The sequence below is a fragment of the Brassica rapa genome, chromosome A08 (assembly GCF_000309985.2).
Source record: "Brassica rapa cultivar Chiifu-401-42 chromosome A08, CAAS_Brap_v3.01, whole genome shotgun sequence".
NCBI lineage: Eukaryota > Viridiplantae > Streptophyta > Magnoliopsida > Brassicales > Brassicaceae > Brassica > Brassica rapa.
In genome coordinates, this window is record NC_024802.2 from 17,878,789 (window position 1) to 17,900,648 (window position 21,860).

The 21,860-nt window shown below is 32.5% G+C and overlaps 4 protein-coding genes and 1 long non-coding RNA gene across 7 annotated transcripts; 1 reads left to right on the forward strand and 4 right to left on the reverse strand.

The window, feature by feature from the left end:
• Nucleotides 1-293: 293 nt before the first annotated feature.
• LOC103835350 (cytosolic sulfotransferase 7) lies at nucleotides 294-1,484 on the reverse strand. Its single transcript, XM_009111505.3, has one exon. The coding sequence runs from the start codon at nucleotides 1,432-1,434 to the stop codon at nucleotides 457-459; it is 978 nt and encodes a 325-aa protein (XP_009109753.1). The 5' UTR covers nucleotides 1,435-1,484; the 3' UTR covers nucleotides 294-456.
• A 611-nt stretch (nucleotides 1,485-2,095) lies between these two features.
• On the reverse strand, nucleotides 2,096-2,617 carry LOC108869332. The gene has a single exon (XM_018653594.2). It carries the CDS (start codon nucleotides 2,549-2,551, stop codon nucleotides 2,153-2,155), a length of 399 nt encoding a protein of 132 aa, XP_018509110.2. The 5' UTR covers nucleotides 2,552-2,617; the 3' UTR covers nucleotides 2,096-2,152.
• Nucleotides 2,618-3,428: 811 nt separating this feature from the next.
• Nucleotides 3,429-6,900, reverse strand: LOC103835352 (ethylene-responsive transcription factor ERF087). The gene has a single exon (XM_033276582.1). The coding sequence runs from the start codon at nucleotides 4,190-4,192 to the stop codon at nucleotides 3,488-3,490; it is 705 nt and encodes a 234-aa protein (XP_033132473.1). The 5' UTR covers nucleotides 4,193-6,900; the 3' UTR covers nucleotides 3,429-3,487.
• Nucleotides 6,901-8,942: 2,042 nt separating this feature from the next.
• On the forward strand, nucleotides 8,943-11,189 carry LOC103835353 (OVARIAN TUMOR DOMAIN-containing deubiquitinating enzyme 1). The gene is made up of 10 exons (XM_033277555.1): nucleotides 8,943-9,132; nucleotides 9,351-9,498; nucleotides 9,646-9,711; nucleotides 9,791-9,874; nucleotides 9,956-10,078; nucleotides 10,167-10,219; nucleotides 10,291-10,340; nucleotides 10,416-10,516; nucleotides 10,594-10,851; nucleotides 10,931-11,189. The coding sequence occupies exons 2-10, from the start codon at nucleotides 9,358-9,360 to the stop codon at nucleotides 10,952-10,954; spliced, it is 900 nt and encodes a 299-aa protein (XP_033133446.1). The 5' UTR covers nucleotides 8,943-9,132; nucleotides 9,351-9,357; the 3' UTR covers nucleotides 10,955-11,189.
• A 1,271-nt stretch (nucleotides 11,190-12,460) lies between these two features.
• LOC103835354 lies at nucleotides 12,461-21,777 on the reverse strand. Of its 3 annotated transcripts, XR_626657.3 has the most exons (6): nucleotides 14,118-21,762; nucleotides 13,881-14,002; nucleotides 13,500-13,691; nucleotides 13,314-13,416; nucleotides 13,135-13,225; nucleotides 12,461-13,063 (listed from the first exon to the last, which is right to left on the reverse strand). It is a non-coding gene; the product is annotated as an uncharacterized LOC103835354 (long non-coding RNA). The 3 variants fall into 3 exon arrangements; XR_004450366.1 differs by having other exon boundaries at nucleotides 12,461-13,225; nucleotides 13,500-13,694; nucleotides 14,118-21,777; XR_004450365.1 differs by having other exon boundaries at nucleotides 12,461-13,225; nucleotides 14,118-21,760.
• Between the last annotated feature and the right edge of the window lie 83 nt (nucleotides 21,778-21,860).

Below are 21,860 nucleotides of genomic sequence, written 5' to 3' on the forward strand. Positions count from 1 at the left end.
TTTTTTTATGTTTTCTTCTATTTTGATGTACAATTAGAGATGGGGGGCTAATGGGTTTAAAGATTTCGGGCTTTCTTCTCTCAGTTGACTTCCCATTTTTGAATGGAACTGCTCTACAGTTTTTTATAATCATAAAAATACGGGAAAGAGCGGAACGAAAGAGAAGCTCATCACTCTCACGTCCGGAGATTTACCCTTACTTTTTGCGAGACATGAAGCATCTAAGTTTAAACCAGGAACCGTTCTTGATCGTTTGTCTTTATCTAGAGATAGACTCTAATCTTAAGGATGACTTAGGGTAAGTATTATGAACCTCATAAACTAGAAAACATTCAAAGTAGTAGCAAATGAAATGATAGACATCATCACATCATGAATCATAATACCAAAAGAGTATAACCAATGAAAGTACTTCAATCAAAGTAATCTAAATTAAAACCACACATATAGTTCACTTCAGAATTTCAAATCCGCACCTCGTAATCTCTCCTCTGTGATCATATCAATCCTCCTCTCCATTTCAGGAGTCAGATAATTCTTCGCGTCACCAACTTCCCCTTTACGGAAAAAATTCTTGTGTTCCACGCCTCTAGCCGTTTTTCCAATCTTATTGACCTCCAAGTTCTTCAGGTTATCCAATGAGCAAAGGTCTAAGATCTCTTCCACACACCCACTCTCTTCTTCCTCCACTGAAAAAGGAACACCCAAGAACTCGGCAAGCTTCTTAACCTGAGCACGAGGCTCTAGCTTCAACTCCTCATACCTCAAGAATAGTACATTCTTGGGGTCTTCGAAGCTTCCTCTCCAATAACTCAACACATGTTCCCAAAACGGTCCGTAATAGCTAACCCCACGACAAAACGACTCGAACATTGACTCCAACAAGCTTCTTTCGTCATCTATCTTGATCTTCAGATTAGCACACTCGAAGTACCAAAGCGACACCAACGCGTCCTTCAAGTTCCTCCAAACGTACACAACCTTACAAGGAGTGGTCTTGAGAGCCTCTTGAAGCGTGTGGAACGGTACGTGAGTTGAGAATAGCCTCGGGGTTGATGAGAAACTGGTTAGATCTGGTTTCGAGGTTTCGGTGTAGAGCCTGAGCTCGAGGACTGGCACTAAGCCATGAGGGTTATCAGATAGAAGAGGATGGTTAGAAAAGTGTTTTGATCTCTCTAAGAGGGCAACTGTGAGAGCTTTGAGCCAAGTTGTGCCGGATTTAGGGAACGAAGAGATGATTATATCGGTTTCTTGTGGCTCGAAACCTCTTTGGAAGTTGAGGATTCCTTGCAGAGTTTTGTTGTCGTACCAACATGCTTGGTACTTGAACAACTTGGTTCCATTGAAGTCTATGTCTGAAGGAAGAGAAGAGATCAAACTTATGGTTTCTTGTTCATCTCTCTCAAGGGTCTTTGAGATCTCATTCACATCCATTTTTTTCTTATTTTTTTTGTTTGTTTTGGTTACATGTGCGTTCCATTATCACATCACAACCACACCATTCTTTATTGTTTTGACAACGCCGTTTACAAAAGATAATGAATTCAATTAAAGAATATGATTATTTAAATGTGGTAGTTTAGATTTCTTTCTTTATGGGTCAATAAAAAGATTTTGATTACATATCTAGAATAAATAAAGACTTTATATGTAGAATAAATAAAATTTTATAGTATCCTAGTCCCCAAAGATATTTGTTTAATTATGTTAGACAAAGGTGAGTTTGAAACCAGCCAATGTGAAATATAAACGTTAGATATAAACCAAAATATATAATAGTTCTCTTAAATAGCTCTTTTTAATTTTTTATCGTAAAAATAGTCCGATAAAAATGACCAAAATGATTTCTTTTTTATTTTAAAAATTTAAAAATTTATTTTTTAAACTTGAAACTTTATTTCCAAAACTCCACAATTTAAATCTAAACCCTAAATCTATATTAGTTTAATCCTAGGATAAAAATACATTTTGTAAAAATAAACTAAAATTAACTATCATAGGAAATTTATCTATAATATTATCAATCTTTATGAAGTTTGAACGTAAGATAATGGGAAATCCCTACAAATCCAGCAGTAATCGCTTATTACAGACTTAATTAAAATATGCGGTAAAACACTGGATGTAATCAGGCTTATATGAAATAGGTACTTCATGGGAGACAACAAGACAACATCCGAACCACAAATGCAACTGACATAGATATAAGAGCAACTGTGACAAGTGCCATGGCTCGTATGAGAGCTGTCTGTACCTGTTCAAATTCACTTAGATTGCATGCCCAAATGAGATGCATTAATGTTGCAACAGATGCAACCGTTGTAATGCTGTTGCAAAACATAAAAACCATGAATACTGCTTTCTTGACCAAACCTGTGATGTCTAAATCTGGAGCAGAACTCATGTAAAACTTTGTGCCTGTGAAACCCATAGCAAATGTCACAACTACTGAAATTGCTACAAACACCATAAAGATTATGATATCTTGTGTTGGTCTGTATGTTTCATGCCGGTCAGATCTTTTGTGAGGCTGTGAATCACTCGAGGCCATGTAATCCAAGTTGGTTAAATCTCTAGCTGTAATAAATTAAACAAGTCATGAATTCATGATGATAGGAATTGAGTTTTATCCTCATCTTCCTATAAAGTCTTTTTTTTTCTCTATGTGTGTTTATGCTCTTACCTAGTCTTCCCTTAAGTCTTTCTTTACTCTATGTGTGTTTCTTCTCTCTTACCTCTTCCCAGTGTTGTCTTTTAATTAATACAAGAGCCATTTGCCTTGAATCACCAAAAGAAATAATACTATATGACCACATATTTGTATAACATAGGTTATGTATTTTTTTTATACAATGTGGTTAGAATTTTGTCTGAAAATCTAATTTGTATGCAAACTAAGGCAATTTCTCTTGCCAATTCAGCTTATGAACTAAATCAGTGATAAATTGAGAAAACATCTATATTTAGACCAGTTGACTTCTAGGTCTAAGGATCGGATGATTCACCTAATCATGGACTTAAGGCTTGGAATACATGAGTTATCAAAAAAATCCTTTTTATCTACTTTTTAGCACACATGGAATAGCATGCTATTTCATTAGCTAGTGCGGTATCTGATAAAAGAAAAGGGTGTGTCACCAAGTACAATAGCAATCGCACATAAACGACAAATAGCAGGATGTTACAATAGATTTATAGATCGAAACATATATAATGAGATTTTGAAGCAACAACGACATTTTCGTAGCATTCACAATTAATTCAAAACTGTAAGGCGTTACAGGAATTATTAAGTGATCAAGAAAGTCTTGCATTTGATAAGTCACAATAACAAACAATATACGCTGAATTTTCAGAGAAACGTAAAACGCTACAAGAGGGAGAGAGACACACTTGATATTTTTCGTTTCCACTCCATAATACAGGGGAAAAGGATTGTGAAAAAAAAAAAGTGGATTAACATCAAATCGCAAACTTGGACAGCTCACTATGATTGGTAGAAGAATGTGGAGGATGAACAGTCAAACCCTTTTGTTCCACTCTCGCCAAGACTATTTTGACCCACAAAGCCATCAGGCTCAAAGGAAAATGTATTCATGCTAGCATGCACAACATTCCAATAGCTATCGGTCTCCGGAATCATAAGTTCAGCTCCAAAACAAGTACTTGGAGGAAAAGGTGGAAGCTCATGATCACAATGCTCATCGTTAGTGTTGATACATTGATAACCACATTCAGACTCATGTGGCCACCCATTGTTGGTCGATGAATTGAGATTGTTGTTGTTGTTGTTGATGTTGTTAGTAGCTTCAAGTTGACTTGAAGGGTTGAATAACTCGGAAATGAAACGTTGGGATTCGTCAGGAGAAATGAAGGAAGTTACTGAGGTGCCACGAGGCATGTCGGAGTAGACAAAGTTGGTCCGAGCAGTCAACCCTCTTATGGACCGTGCCGCTCTATCATAGGCCAGTGCAGCCTCCTCGGCGGTATCAAAAGTACCTAACCAATACCTTTCTTTTGTAGTAGGGTTTCTTATTTCAGCTGCGTATCTTCCCCACGGCCTCCGTCTCACTCCTACATACTTTATATCTTCATTATGTTGTGGTTGCGGCTGCTGTTGTTGCTGCTTTTGCCTATGGCTCTTTTTCGATCTAGAGGAAGAACCGGCATATGAATTACCATTAAAATCCATATTTAATATAAGTATTATTTTGCTTAAACTCAAAAGATGAAATGATATGAAGAACAGGAGATAAGCTGAAGTCGTGGTGGCTTTGGTTATGTGCAACAATGAAATGTGTGCTTAAATAGATGTGGTCATTTTCACTATGTGGACCGTCTCGTTTATTCTGAAGATTGCTTTGTGGAATTTTTATATATACAAAAAGTGGGTAACATGGAAATGTGCAACATCATAATATCATCACCATCTAATCATATGACTGAAAGTGAAATGAGTATATATGGCTTTTAGGATTGGCCAAAGTAAGTCATGTAAGATTATGAGCTAATCTGCAATGAGTTTTTTTTCATCTTCTATTTCTTTATTTTCTTCTTCTCTCTAATTTTCTTTTCACTTTAGGCATGCTATTATTTTTGGGAACGTGAGATTCTTTGTGCCTACTTATGATCACTTGTAGTTGTAGCTGTACCATGTTTTGGTTTTCAGTTACTTATGAACTTTGATAAAAAAAACTTTTTCCGAATCAACTTTGATTATGAACTTTGATTTTCTGTAAAAAAATTTCATATTAAGAAAAACTTAGTCTGAAAATTTGTTAGCTTATCATCCTAAATCGTTATAAAAAACTGGTTCCATCCCAAATAGGTTTAGATTTCTTTTAATATAACGATGGCATTTGAGTTCTACATGGATGTCATGTCACTTGTCTAAGACTATTTTCTTATCGTTTTTTTTATTAAACTGGGAGTATCCTAAACCTATGAAAATACCAGACTAATCTTCCAAAGGGAAGTATAGCTCACGAATTGATCATTTCCGGGTATTCAAATAAAGTCTATAGTATAGTTCCATATCTCGTGGGATTGCTTTGAACCGAATTGCTTAGCTAACTAGAATTCGCCTAGATCACTCATTTGTTTTTTTATCATTTAGGTGGTACATACACACGTAGAATTCTATTTCCATCAAATCTACTTCAAATTGTTGACAAAATCCATTGTCATCTATTCTTGTCATTTACAAAATTGACTCTACACCTAATATGCGAACTTGTCCTTTCTTCATTTTTTTAACAACGGAATCAATACGTACGTGAACTTCTTTTTATAACATTTTATTTGTTTTTCTGGCAATTGATGATCGAGTGCATATGATCGAGGAGTTTCCCTATGAATATCATATATGTGTCACTTGATCAAATGATGGGCTAATCACATGCTTTACAATACTCATGATTGCAAGCCCTGCACATCTCTTGGATCCAAATTATTATTTTCATTTCTTTTCGTCATGATTGATCCCATATTTAATTATTTACATGATGATTTCAGGAACTAGAAAAGAAGCAATTTATATCAATTCAATATTATACTAGAAACTTTGCTATAGAAAAACCATTCGTTAAGTTTTCTTAATTTTATTTTGTGGCTTTTTCATATGGCTATCCCAATGCTTTTATGATTATTAGCATGAACTTGAGCATGTTCTTTATCCCCCAAAGAAAGTAAACTACAGATACATCGTATGATATTATTGTGTATTATTAATTATTATGTACGATCGATTTTACAACATATATAGAAGAGATGATGAGTGTTACTGAACGTAAAGAGTAAGCTTAATACATATAACACTTAACTATATGCATAAAGTCAAATTTGGTTTTGGGTTATAAATGTACATCAAACCAAACATAATAGTTCAGTTTATCTTAGTTTAGGTTTGATTGATTATAGTCCAGTAGATCGTAATCTAAGGTCATTATTTTTGTTGACAATGGTTTTTTTCTGGTTAAATTTTGAATTTTTTTTTTTTTAATTTGCAAGTCCCCGCATGCACTAAAAGATAAAGCTGGATACATTTGAATTAAACGGGAATATAGTAGCATAGATTCAATCATGGACGTATTATCATTCTCTAGTGACTTTATCCACGCTTTCATAAAAAAAAGAACATTTATCTACATACGGATAACAACTAATAAACATAGTATAATTAACGTCGTTAAGAGTTTAGAAAAAAATGCAAAAAGAAAGAATAATAGTTGATGTTCATGTAGATTTTTGGTTACTTTCTTGAACGAGCAAGGAATCTTCGGAAGAGGAGTATCAACATCACAAGTCACAAGAATAAGCTACTCTACTCAAAATAGCAAACCGTCAAAAAAAAATTGGACATGAATGAGTATGTAAATTATAAGTAAAAAATTTTTTTTTTGGACAATAGTTGATTTGCTATAAATTTCATTTACAGTAAAAAGTTAAGCAGTTTCTTACGGATATAATTATCACAACCTCTAGTTTACTTGTAGCAGAGTAAAATGAATTCACGCGATCAGCAATAATCTTATTTTTTAACAAACAAAAATAGTGGACATCCATAGATGATATAAACCTCAACTTGTGTTCCAAATACACCACGTAATCTTTACATTCGAAATAAATTACCTCCAAGCTATCATATGTTGGTTCATTACCACAACATTTGTGGCAACCTCACAGGTCACGGTGATTTGAGAATGAATATGCTTAGGGGTGGGCGTTCGGGTACCCGTTCGGGTTCAGGTCGGGTATTTCGGATTTTCGGGTATTTCGGTATAGAGGTGTAGAACCCGTTCGGGTATTTCTATATTTCGGATCGGGTTCGGGTATTTTTAGTTCGGATTCGGTTATTTCGGATCGGGTTCGGATATTTAGATTTTGAAAAAAAAAATTAAATTTTTCATTTCTTAAATTTCTTGTATTTAAGAATATAAATTTTAATTAACTTCTTTTTTATTTTTAATAGATTAAATGATTAATAGATTTGGACATAACATTTTAAAACTAAAAATGCATTAATTTAGTTATTGTTTTAAAATTTTAGATGTAACTTTTTGTTAATTTTTGACATAAAAAAACTTGACATACTTTTTAAGTGAGTAGCAAATCATTTTTTCCGGAATTGTATGTATATCATATGAACTTAAAGTATGTGTAGTATTAATATAATTATTTTATATAAAATAAGAGATGTAAACTAGAAATATAAGGTTAATTATACATATGTTCGGTTATCTTCGGATATCCATTCGGGTTCGGATATTATCCATTCGGGTTCGGGTATCCAATCTCTCCTAATTCAATACCCGTTCGGGTATTTTGCTACTTCAGTTCGGATTTCGGTTCGGGTTTTTCGGATCGGGTTCGGGTGCCACTTCGGATATCGGGTAAAGTGCCCACCCCTAAATATGCTGACGTATCACGTGTAGAAAGTTTCTCAACCAAACTCTGTATAAATGTGTTCATACTATATATTATTTTACGTTTTTCTAATATAAACTCACATACAGAATTATACGGGTTATACAAATGTTCTACATAAAAAAGACAATTTGCAAAAAATCCACTAATGTATAGGCCTATTTTATTTTGTACATAATTTTTATTTTAAATATTTTATCTTTTATGTGTTATTTTGAACAAAAATATCTTTTAATGTTAATTAACGGTATCTTTATATATTTATCAAGCATTTTATATATTTTTACATACGCATACATGTAAGTGTGAGCACAAATCGGATATTCAAGGATTTGGAAGTATTGTGATCCAATATGTTTCATTCGATTAACCAATTATCCGATTCGATTCGTATCCATTTGGATATTTGGGGTTCGGATATCCAGAAAAAGTTAGATTTTTAACTGGTATCCGATTCGATCCGTAAGCATAAATTAAAAATCTAAATAATAAAAAATAATAAAAATTTATTACAAAAAAACTAATTTACTTTTTTGAATACTAATAACTAATTTGATAAATTCAGTAAATAAAAATATTGTAAGACTTATATAAAATATAATATTTATATAACTTATATATTTAATTCATTAAATATATGCATATAACGGACAAGATCATATATCCTTTTTTAAAAATATTAGTATCTGTGATTTTCTTCGTTTTTACGGAGATTGCATTAGTATTTGTTTTGCTTCGTAGAGCTACGGATATCCACATTTTTCTGTTTGAATCGAAAAGGATAACAAATCAAATCAAAATTTACAAATATTTTTCAGCCCTACATGCATGTGCACATTGACGTGAACACTTATATAAATAAATATTCAATACAAGTGAGGATTCTAATTCTCTTGGAAGTTGGAATAATTTTTTGTTTAATGTTTTCTTTTCACTTCGACCAAATTGTAATGAAATGATTTGTTTTAAAAAATTTATTTTCTTATTATTATCTAAATTTGATTTGATTTTTCATGCATTTAGAAATTATAATATGAAACCATTGGTTCGACATCAGGACTGTCTAAAATTCATATGACATAAAATAAACAAATAATAATAGTTTTTGGTTATCATCGAAAAAAGAAAAACCTCAACCATTTTAACCGAATAAATAAAATAAATATTGATTTAGAATGATAGTTATATTTTAATAGATTAAAAACTCAAAAACTAACCTAAAATCGGACCGACATCCAGATTAAACAGAACTAATGTCATTTTAAGAAATAATAAAATTAATAATCTTATTCTGTGTAAGGAGGGGGTTATTTCCTAGTCATGTAATTATCGGAATCGATTATTGTTTTTTCGCAAGCTAAGGTTAGGTAGTCCAAATGCCGATTTGGTCGTTTACTAACATTCGCAAAAGGCCCAAATATTCGGCCCATTCCACTAACATGATGTTGTTCCATTATTAGCGAATCCACATGCACGTCGTTTTTACATCCCATAAACGCTTCGTCGTTTTTTTGGTACATTGGAAAAAAGCGAAACGTCTGTTACCTTTTCTGCCCTTCCAATCAAATTGGTGTAATCTTTTGGTTTCCTCTTTTTCAGAAATTTATTTTCCCTAAAAGTTTTGTTTTCTTTGTAAAAACATTGCAGAGTGCCCCCAAACCGATTGAAACTCAAAGTTTGCTCCTTTGAATCGATCTTCGTCTCTAGGTAAATGGGTTTCCATCTCTCTCTATCATCCGCCATTGATTTGATTCAAATCTCCGTTTCGCTTTTCTGGATTCGGAGTTCATCTTACGTCAGATTTGTGGATTCTTGACGAACAGTTTTCTTTAAAGGAATGATCTTTATTGAGTATCAGTTGATTGCAAGAAAACCCTTTTCACTGTACATAAGAGTTTAGTTATATATTGTGCTGTGTGGTGTAGTGAGAGGATGCAGAATCAGAATGATACGGTGAAGGATGATGCGGAGCTGGCTGCTTCCATGTCGGCTGAACAATGGGGATGCTGTTCAGTGGAGGAACCATCTTTTCAAGATGATGAAGCTGCTAAGGTTCCTTATGTTGGTGATAAGGTCAGTCAGTACTTAAAATGAATGAAACTATTTTTATTTTGTTCCATGGAATAATGTACTTGAATGAGTCATCTTGCTCTGTGAATGACACTCCCTATGAGTTGCTTGTTCATTTTTCTCATAGATGTTTGGTTTAAACTTATGCAGGAGCCTATGTCTAGTTTATCAGCAGAGTACCAAGCAGGGAGTCCCATTTTGCTTGAGAAGATAAAGGTTTGCCTTTCTTTTCTTTCTTTTGTTTCGATGCTTTCAGTCTTTTTTTTAAGTTGTCGTTGTTTTCATTTACTTGTAGGTACTGGACAGTCAGTATGTTGCAATCAGGCGAACAAGAGGAGATGGAAACTGCTTCTTCCGTAGTTTTATGTTCTCTTACCTTGTATGTTCTCACAATGTCTTATACTATGTCTTGTTGCCTTGTAAGTTTGGCTAATGTTTTGTGTTTGTGATTTACTTTTAGGAGCATGTTTTGGAATCTCAGGATGGTGCTGAAGTCGACCGTATCAAGGTCAATGTTGAAAAATGCAGAAAGAATCTGCAGAGCTTAGGCTACACAGATTTCACATTTGAGGATTTCTTTGCGGTAAGCTTTGTCTTCTTTTGTTTCTGCTATCTGATACGATCATCTAGAAGATGCTAAATTTCAATTTTTCTCTCTCTTAATGATACAGTTGTTCCTTGAGCAACTTGATGACATTCTCCAAGGAGGCGAAGAGTCTATAAGGTAAAGTACCGTTTTTTTTTTTTCATATTGCCTCACTACTTGTGCCAATATCTTTTTTTTTTATCTTCCAGCTATGATGAGCTGGTTAACAGAAGTAGAGATCAGTCTGTCTCCGACTACAGTAAGCTGCTCCTGAATTTCTTTGACAATTCATATTCAAAGGAATGTGGTTTTGACAAATTCTTGTGTCTCTCAGTTGTCATGTTCTTCAGGTTTGTTACTGCTGGTGAAATAAAAACGCGTGCTGAGTTCTTCGAGCCTTTTATAACAGGATTATCTAATACCACTGTGGATCAGGTTTGTGCATTAACTTATCTTGCTCTGTATTCAAGCCACTTGGCGATATGCAAAGTTCTTACACTGTTTTATCATAGTTTTGCAAGACATCAGTTGAACCGATGGGGGAAGAGAGTGACCACATTCACATAACTGCTTTGTCGGACGCGCTTGGTGTTGCAATCAGGGTTGTGTATCTTGACCGTAGCTCATGTGATACTGGAGGTGGTGTCACTGTGAACCATCACGACTTTGTTCCCGTTGGCACTACTAATGAGAAAGAAGAAGCTTCTGCTGCTGCTCCCTTTATAACCTTGCTCTATCGTCCAGGCCATTACGATATCCTCTACCCCAAGGTAATAAACACTTAATCCCCATGTAACCTCTCTTCCTTTAGATATTTAAGTTAATTGATTGTGTTGTTACTTGTTACAGGTACTGGACAATGTGGAAAAATGATCATTTAATGTTTGCAAAACTGTGGTAATATGGATTCATTGAATCATGATACACCATCTCTTTGCTCCTTGATTATGATCAAAAACCCTTGCGACATCACAAAATGGATTTTTTTTGTTTGTTTGTTTTACTATAACATTCATGATGGTCTCTCCTTTTGTGAAGTGTACTAAAATGAACCAGAAGTGTTTGCAATATAAACAATGACAAGAGTCTAAGTTTGTTTTAATGGCTTGATTAACCTCCAAATTGAATCAAAATATAATAATGATAAAGGAAAACTAACCATGACCGTTATTGGTATTAAAACCTCGGAAAATATAGCAGAAGAGTCCAAAAGGGTGTTCTTGCCTTGGCTGGAAAGTGGAAACTGGCCAAAATGTATTATTTCCTTTTTGCTAACAACCCTCCAAAGGCCATACTGGAGAGATTCAGTATATACTAGTATGAAGTGTATGTTTATGTCCTTTATCGTTTGTCACTTTGTTCTTTGGAAGCTTGCCCCAAATCAATACTTAGCTCCATCGTTCATCTAACTAAACTATACAAACCAACACACATTGGAGCTAGAGGAGAGAAACAGCTAGAGAACCATAAAAAAAATGCTAGAGAAGAAGATTGGAACATATGTTGTTGGTTTTAATTTGGAGAAATGGCATGTCATAGAATATTATACTCTCTACATATCATAAAGTGATGTTTTAGGAGAAACTTTTAGACTAAGTAAATGATGTGATGTTTTCACAATGTAACGTTACTTAGCTTTGTATTATATTATACACTAGGGTTGGCCCGCCCTACGGGCGGAAAGTTATAATAAAAAATTATTTTATATGAATTTATTAATTTTATAAAAAATTTAAAACTATTATAGATTAAAACAATATTATAAACAAACAAATAAAAAAATTGATATTATATTGTTATTATTTTTGGTCTAAATGATAGTAACCTTCATTATTTTCTATAGAAAATACAAATTAGCAAAAATAAATCAGAAACAATATATATATACATTATATATATATATGTATATATATTATTTCTATTTCAATTTGACATAATAAAAATATAAAGTTTAAATAAATAATACTAAATTTGTTTCAAGAAGATTCAAGTTTTAAAAAATATTTACACAAATAAATCTGTGTTTGAGTAGAGAAATAAGACTTGAAAGAATTCCTATGAACCATCTAGTAATGATCTTTGGAAATAAGACCATGAAATTGCGTTGCCCAGAATGTTGAACTATGGTTTTTAGTTATGATGGTGTTTGCCTATTTTTACCATGTCCAAAGTTACGAACTATTATTATTATTTTTTATGTTTTTAGGTTGTATTTACTGATTTCGTAAATGTGGAAGCACAGAAGGTGGTTCTGTTTTATTTACTTGAATTAGTAACTAAGTGGCAAATCTTATAGTTTTGGGCCGAGGGCTTGTTGAGGTCTAAGCATGTTTCTAGTGTATTTTGGTGTGTATAATTCAGTTGTCTTTAGGGTCAAAGGTTCTTCTTTTTTTTTTGGTATTAGCTCCGTAGAATTATAAAGTAGGAGCTAGCAAAGCATAATGTATTATTAAAATATTGGTTATTACTGGTTAAACCCAACATGTATTTTTTTCTTCTTAGAAGTAATTTGAAATTAAGGTGATGACCATGTACACATCAAAAACTACAGAATCTTTTCTCACCAATAACCAAGGTAATGATGTTGTTATTGTTCTGTTTGTTAATGATATTGTTACCGAGAAGTTTGGCCAAGTGAGAAAAACCAAACATTTATATTTAGTCAGTATTTGAGCTATGACCGCCGTTATTTCAACGAACTTACTTAGGATGGTAAAGCGAATGTTGACGGAAGAATCTGCCAGCTTGATATAAACATGAATGTGTAACGTATTTCTCAACAGTAAACAAATACAAATACCTTTTGAAACAAAGATCAAACAACAAACCTCAGTTATTGAAAATGATAAGAGAAGAATGAGGTATGGAGATAAGAATCACGTCTAGAGAAAAGAATCAAGTCGTAGAGATTGTGATGCCGCTAATAACGTAGCTTCCAAAATAGCTCATGTGCATGTGAGGGTGAGTTGTTGATGGAAGCAACTGCATTTTAGGCATATTCCAGTTTTTAACAACAACACCTCTCCACCATTTATCTATTGGGACAAAAATACCTGATATTCCTGTAGCCACGGACGGTGCAGTTATTTGCAGATTGATGGCCAGGTTTCCTTGCTGAAGGTTCTGCATACATGTCGCCAGAGGCTGTGAAAGTTTCATCATCATGAGATTATGTTCTTATGCAAAACTACAACCAAAACATACTGAAAAGCTTTCTTCTTATGACACATACCTTTTATTATTGATCATATATTGCAAAGAGAGTAGAGTAGGATAGCAGTTGCAATAATATAACTAAATTCCATGGGTCTTGGTCTTTTGCGGCCACAATTAAACTGCAGATCAGACGATATAAGTGCAGATCTATATCAACTGAAACCAAATTTCAATTATAGAGAAACATTTATATAGTATTTACCTAGAGAAACTTCTGTCCACATTTCTATTGCTTCTTTAGAAGCTTTGGCTCCAGCTTTTGGGGGTTTGAGAATTTTGCTTTCAAGGAAAACTATCATTCAGTACCCTCAGCTGTCACATATTTTTGTTCTACCATATCAAAAGTGGGAAGAATGAACGTTCCTGAAAAGTGATACTTCATGACTCCACAACTCTGCTACCATACAAAAATCAACCCAAAGATCATTTCAATTGACACAGAAAGAGTTTTTCAGTTCTACAAATCTACACAACTATCATGTGTTACAGAAATAGGATAATTTTAGATTTGTCGGTTACTAAATACTGTTATTGATCAATGCAAAGAGATCTCAAATCACAGAATGAGAATGATTATGCTTACATGATGAACATGTCTGAAATTCTGACTGAACCGAGTCATATCAAATCCGCTCAAGGAGTATATTGAACTCGCTTTCAAAAGATGCATGTACGCGGTGAGACGGTGGCTGGCATGAGTATCACCTGAAAACAAAAAAAAAACAAAATCATAATCAACAAACAGATTTGAAACGATATCTAAATGGAGAAAATGAAAGAGAGACGAAGAGACGATGATTTCGAGAGGAGGAGTACTAACCTATTTATACTCGCAGATACAATTACTCAACGAATCTAAGCACACATTCAAAGCCTCATCGTGGTTTATTGAATTAATAGAGATTAAACATGAAGAACACATAACTCGGACCGTTTCAGATTTAGGGATGAAGTTCAGCAGTCTCCACAGAACAAAGAAGAGAGACGGAAAAAAATGAGAGACAAAACACTAACATTCCATTTCTTCACGTAGAACACAATTAGGGTTTACTCTATTGGGCTATCGAGCTTTGTACACAGGGAAACGGAACACACCTGATTTCCAAGCCCAAAAACACGTCAAAATGTACGTGTAATTAAATAGGCCCAAATCATGCCGGAACACATCACTTAATGAAACAGTGAGTTTCATCCGAAGGGGACATGTGTCATCCTGAAAATGAGTGAATTTGTGACATGTCTGCTGAGGTGTCTCTCTAAGGAGAGAATAAACTGTATTTTATATATAAAGATACTATTTTATTATTTGCTGAATAGTGATGATATAAGTAGCAAATGATGATTTAATCTAGAAAAAATTATGTGCAGAAACCTTAGACATTATATATCGTGAGTCGTGACACATAAAAAATAGTAGTGAGAAATAAAGTATATAACTGATTTTATCTTTATGTTGGTTATGATATTAGCAAAAAAAAAAATCTGAAATTGAAAAGGACGGTAGCTAAGTAAAAGCCAAAAAACAAGGAAAAACTAAAGACAAAATGTGAGAAATTTTAGACGAGAGGAAAAGAGGGAGTGGTAGGTATAGAAACATGTTCTCTATTTGGTGTAAGTGTTTAACAAGTCCCACTATAACAAATAATTTAATTTTGTCTCCAACGCAAACCTTGCAAAAGGCATACACGCACACTTGTTACCGTTATAGTCTTATTGAATGTTCTTATAAAATTCACAGCCTTTCCTTTTGACCTAACCCTCTACCCTTCTCTTCTTTCATCTAACTTTCCACTATCATATACATTTATACTATATGTGCAGATTCACCAATATACGAAGGTAAATATCTTAAAAACAGAACCAGTCGCTTCTTTAATATATGTCTTAAAAGTATATGAGAGTTATAAATGGTCCATGGCATCTTGGCTATTGATATGGTTAAGGGTTAGAAATAGTTCTGAACCCGCTATGTACTCATTCCTATCTAACTTTCTGGCACGACGACTGGCTACGTATGGGGAAGCTCATTAATATTACAGGAGCAACCGGTACGCGTTATCTTGGGGTTCCACGTAACGCTAGAGTGAGTGATGCTGTCTCCGAGGGCCAGTGGAAGATAAGGGGCCAACGGAGTCGACATTATCATGAGCTGCATCATAGAGTCCAGATCGAACCAGTTCCTAATGTTTCACAGGGACCTGATATGTTCCTTTGGAGATATGAAGAAGGGGTTTATCAAGACAGCTTCAATGCAGCGAAAACATGGGAGCAGATACGGAGCAAGCGAGATGAAGTAGTTTGGAGTAGAAGTGTTTGGTTCACACAAGGGATCCCTAGGCATGCATTCCTAGTCTGGCTTGCGATTCAGAACAGGCTATCTACAGGGGACAGAATGAGAAAGTGGGGAATCCACCAGGGCTGTGTGTTATGTGGTGAAAGAGATGAGACACTAGATCATTTGTTTTTCGCATGTCCATACTCTTATACAGTATGGGATCGTCTCGCTAGCAGATTGGTTGGAAGGAGGATAAACCCAGACTGGCATGATATGCTAAAGTATATTCAAGCAGGCACGTCCAATGAGATGGATATGATTCTCATTCGTCTAGTGTTCCAGGCTGTCGTGTACCATATTTGGCGAGAACGGAATACACGAAGGCACCAACAAGGTCATCAGGGAACTGATCAAATGATCAAAACAATTAACAGAGGAATCAAGAATCGAATTAGCTCTCTTGGTTACAAGGCGGGTCACAAGTTCAATAGAATTCTTAGGAGATGGTTTGAAGTCTTTGATTAGAATTTTACAAATTTAGCTAGTATAAAGTTTTTTTCTTTTATAGTTTTAAGTTCCAATTTATAGCTAGCCTATTCTTTGTAAATGGCATTTTCTGATTGATCAATAAATTGAAAATTTCATCAAAAAAAAAAAAAAAAAAAAAAAAAAAAAAACACGCCTAAACTGCTTGGAGTGTATTATTTATTAATCATATAAAAATGGCTCATAACTCATGCTACATGTTTAACATACAAATTACGATAAAGAGTCAAAAAGTTTTGAATGAACTCTAAGTAAACTAAAGTGAACCCAAGCCAAAAGACATTAAGACAACAAATAAAGAGAATAAGACACAAAGAAATGCTTGGTTTGTAGACTTCTAGTTAGTGTTTCTGTCTGTAATTATTATGAAAACAGTAAATAAAAGAGGATAATGAGAAAAGAAGGATATAAGAGACAAGACGTGAGAGGGTGGGGATGGGCCATTCCCACTCCTTTAGCCAACCCATAAAGGTAAAAGTTGTATTTCAGTTTCAGACCAAATGGAGTCTGTCTATTCCCCTTTTCTTAATTTTTCCCTATATTTTCAGTTCCAACAAATTGATTTATATATATATAAATATTCCCACAATCCAAATTTCCATATGTATGTGATCATTGCGATCAAGTTCTGTTTTCCGTTCCTAAGAAATATGTATGTTTTGTTTGTTATTAATTTACCAAGGCTTTATACAAAATATAGTATTTTTGGACAAAGTAACTCAAGATGTTTTAACACAATAAAATGTTCTTAAAATGCTTCATATGTTTCCCATCCATCATAAATGATTTACGTTAAATACAAAAGAAGTATTCAACGGTTGAAACTCAAATTCCACCACACTATGATTATTTGTACTTTTCTCCCGAGTATTTACGCCATGAAAAAGGTTTTCAATCCCCACGCCACTAGATGCGGATGATCTCGCGTACATATCAATTATGAGCAAACAATCTTTTACCGCGTACATATGAAAATATACAAGTTTAATAGTTTGTAAAAAAGATGCTGCAGTAACAACTATAAACCAAACACGCAAACGAAGAAAGGAAGTGCTCATATGAATTTATATGAATTTTGATAATGATACGGTGACTTGATAAAGAGGAATGGTAGGATTAATTTTCGGCGACAATTTCGAGTGGGGAACATTGTTACCTTGGCCCCATTATCATCATCATCGTCACCAATGTCATATCTCTATCTCTCTCCGTGATGGCTACGTTCGTATAAGTCTTATGTGTCAATGAGCAATCATATCTCGTTTGACAAACCATCCTAGAAAGCTTTGAACATTATTCAAAAAGGTATTTGACATGGTACTCGATTCAAATGTATGAATGGTATGATCCCTGTTAAATCATATATTTCTTAAAAAAGTTAAGAATACGTTTGCTACTTTTTCCATTTGGTGCGTTTTTGTCATAAAAAGATTCGTTATTAACTTGGAAAAAACAATTGAAAGACGTAGCCTCGTAGCCATTGGTATTAATCAACTAATATACATGTGGCTCGATGAGTTACATCGTCTGATATGGACTTTGGAGTTTATATTTGAATGCCTACAAAAAGAATATATATGTGACGTCAAAAAAAATATTGCACTGTTTATTTTATGTTTTTCTTATCTTTTTTTTTCAGAAAGTTATGTAGCTTTTCTACAAATTATAATTAGGTACAAAATACATCAAAAGCTTAAGAAGAATAACAAAAAGGTTTAAAAGACTTGGCTTACACTCAAGCTCCCCAAAAGCATTTTATACATCATTCCATACACATTCCCCAAAAAAACAAAAATAGAATTCATAAAACTTACCAATTTTTAAGTGTTAAGGTAATATTTATAAACACGTCGAAAAAGGGATAAATCTCTTTTCGTTTAAAATGGTGCGTAGTGGAATGAAAATAAATTGATTTTATAAAATGAACATTTAAAAGGAGAAATGATTTGGCCTTGGAAAAGATGGAAAAAGCTTGGCGTGAATCATCAAATTGGGTGTAAACAATGCCTTTTTGTTTGTATCCGTTTATCCAGTTTGATTATCGCTTAGTCTTTGATAACGTTTCAGGATATTTTTAATCTAGAATTAGCAGACGCGATTTTGACAAATTGAAAGTGTATTCAGTACAGAGAATATACAATTAGTGGCTAACATAACACTTTACGAATGGAAATTAGTACCAAAGTATCTCTTACGAACTATTCAAAATTGATCTAAATGTACTATGAAACACGCATTCGGATTAGCAATACGCAAATCCTCTTGACTCAAATATCTTATTTCAAATAAATTTACGTGATCATAGAGAAATGTTTGGTATGTGTCGTCTCGGGTTAAAATATTATATTAACAGAAAATATTTTGGTTGTTTTGTCAAATTAAACACGTTTCGATGAATTGAATGTACTCACCGAAATAACTTCGTAAATCATATAAATCCAATATTCACAGTTTTCTGCCAGAAAGCAAAAAACTGTTTATGTACAAATTTGATATATTTTATTATATGTCCTGATATGTCCAAAGCAAGTTCACATTTAAATTTCAGAGTAATAGGAGGCAGAATAAAATCATAGCAAGTTCTTTCAAAAAACAATATCAATACGAGTGTAATTCAAAAAAAAAAATGCTGAAAAGGTAACCCTTAAAAGTAATAAAATCGGTAAAAGGCATAATTGCATTCAGTGGTTTCTGCGAGTCTCATTGTTAAAAGCTCCTTTACACGCATACCATACCACTCTTGTCGTTGTAGTTCTCAAAATTTTGGCCTTTTGCTTGTTTATCGACCATGCCTAGCTAACATTTAAATTATAACTGGGCCACACTCATGTTCTCAATCTACTATTGTTTTATTCTATTTATCAGTTAAATAGACATAATTTCATTCAAAAAAGTAGACATATAATTCTCTTTAGGTCTATCTGTTTTTTCTCCTATATTACAGCTAACTATTGTCTGAGTATTTTAGACTTCTTATGATTTTCTTAATTACGTTGTAAAATAGTGGACATAAATGCCATACGCATAGATACAATATCTATAAATGGCTTTTTATTTCGCGATTTGTTAATTACACTATGAAACTAGTAAACACAAATGCCAAACGAACATATACAATTTACAGACAACGTTTGATAAGCAAGCTTATCTGCTGTATGTTTTAAGTGTATAGTGTATATATATTATTTTTTTGGTAAAATAGTAGATATTTGTTAAGTATAGTATATATTGATAGTAATCATTGATATAAACACAATATCTCTATTTCAAACTTCATAATGTTACTTTCAGACTTTTAGCAATTTTGTTATCGTACTAAAATTTTAGCTAAACTATTAGATTGATGAAAGACGTTCTGACCGTGTGTTCTCTTGTTTGATGGTGATTGGTGCATTACATCTCCAGCTCCATTACATTTTTTATTTCAAAATAGAATTTAAAGTAATAAATATTCAAATTTCATATTATTTTTATTATATAATAATATAAAATGAGTTTACTCTATATAAATATAGTGATGTATTTTTGTTTAATTTTTACTCTATTTTTTTTCAAAATGGAATAGGATTAGAACAAAACCACATTTCATTATATAGTTATTTTTTTGGAGGAAAATAGAATTATATATTAGAAATGCTCATCATACATGTATTTTTGCTACTTTTTACATAAAAAATTATATAATAGAAATTAAGTTTACTTTAATATACTTTTGTAAAATAGTTCTTCTCAAAATATAGAATAAAAAATAAAAATTATTATTTTCACTATATATAATTTTCTTTTAACTATGGTTAGTTAGATCATTTGCAAACTATGAAAAACAATACAAAGACAATTTTACAACGGATAATTCTATATGCCTCATGAAAATTTACTTATAATTACACCATCTTAAACCGTCTTATGAAATTCATGTCTAACAAATATATCTTAATTACACCATATTGAAGATTTTTTGGATATCATTTCTTCGATTTTATGCATAATTTAGATTTTTTCATTCAAAACACAGATCTCCTAATTTAAAAGTATTAACAAACACTTAATAAAACCAATGAACTAAGGAAACTCTTACATATAAAATAAATTATAGCAAACTTTATTTTAGTTATAAGTACACTGTACACATTTTAAAAGTGAAAGATCATCTTTTTTTTTTTTTAAAAAGAAGAAGTTAAACTCTATAATAAAGGAATACCGTTTTGCTTATATATTTAGAAAATAGCAATTTTTGTTTAAAAGAAATAGAGATGAGTTAGAACATAGTTTTGTTTGTTATAATATTTAGAGGTGAATTTTTGATAATTTTTCTATTCCTTCCGTTTCAAAATAGATGATGTTTTAGAGAGTTTTTGATGTTTCAAAATAGATGATATTTTCATAATTCAATGTACTTTTTAACTTTATCAAAAACTGTGTAACTAATCATATTTTGTAGTCTGTTTTGTGATTGGTTAAATAATTTTTAATTTATATTTTAATAATATTTTTATAGATAAAAGACAAGTTTCTTAATAGTTGTGTTTCATCCTAAAACTTCAAGTATTACTTTTTCGCGAAGAAATGTTCAAGATATCCGTCAATACTAATGCTCTAAAGACGTTGTTAATTAGAATTTAGTAACTGTGAGCTACTGTAGATGCTAAATGAAATATATAAATTAAATTTAGTTGATATAAAAAACAATTAACGTAAAAGGAAAAAGAGACTGACTTTGTAGGGGTAGTTGGTTGTGTAAAGTCCAGCCACGGTAACTACATTTGCTTGCAAAAATATTAACAAGTTTGAATTGTTATTAGTTAGTCAGCTGATTAGTCACTAATTTTTTTTGTCAACGATTAGTCGCTAGTGAACCCCATATCGATTTAGAGGGTGACCGGTTTTTCCGCTACCACCCGCAAACGCAGCTTTTACGGTTGGTAGCGGTTGTCGGCGGTTTGCAACAATCACTCAAATCGCTTCAAACCGCTTCAAACCGCTTCGAATCTTATAAATTCAAAAGTTGGCTCCAGCTAGAGTTTGCGGTTGCGGGAGGGTAAAATTTTTTTCTTTTTTTTAAACAATATATATACAAAAATAAAAATATTTAATGAAAATTTTAAAATTGAAATTAAGAAAATATATCTATTATATTTTAATTAATATTATAAAATTTTATAATAAAAACAATTTCAATAAATTTAAAAAAATTAAAATTATAACTTTCTAAATATAAATTTTATATTTATTATAATTTTATGATTTTTGATATTTTTATAATTATATTAAATGTAAATATTGTTAATTTATTATTTGATTGTTACCGCATTTGATAGTTAACCGGTCATAAGTCACCCGCAAACGCACCAATTTTTAACTGCAGTACCAGTCGTACAAATCTTTTAAAACCGATAGAAACCGCAACCATTCGCATCCACAAACTCCCGTAACCGCTGAGTTTGAACCAGTCAGATCCTTACCTTCAAGTCGCATGCAGTAACCCACACATGTTCTCCTTCTATTCATCTATTTTCTTCTTTTGAACAATATATTATAGACTTTCACACCATAACTTCATATGTTTAAATAAATAAGTTGTTTTAGTTAAAAACATAAATATTAAAATTAATATTTTTTTAATTAAAGAAAAAAATCAAGGGCAATTGTCAATAATAGCACCTTTTGAAGTTTATGTCTCAAAAATGACACTAGAAAGAGAAAGTCACAAAAATGACATTTATTAAAGAATAAAATATCTCT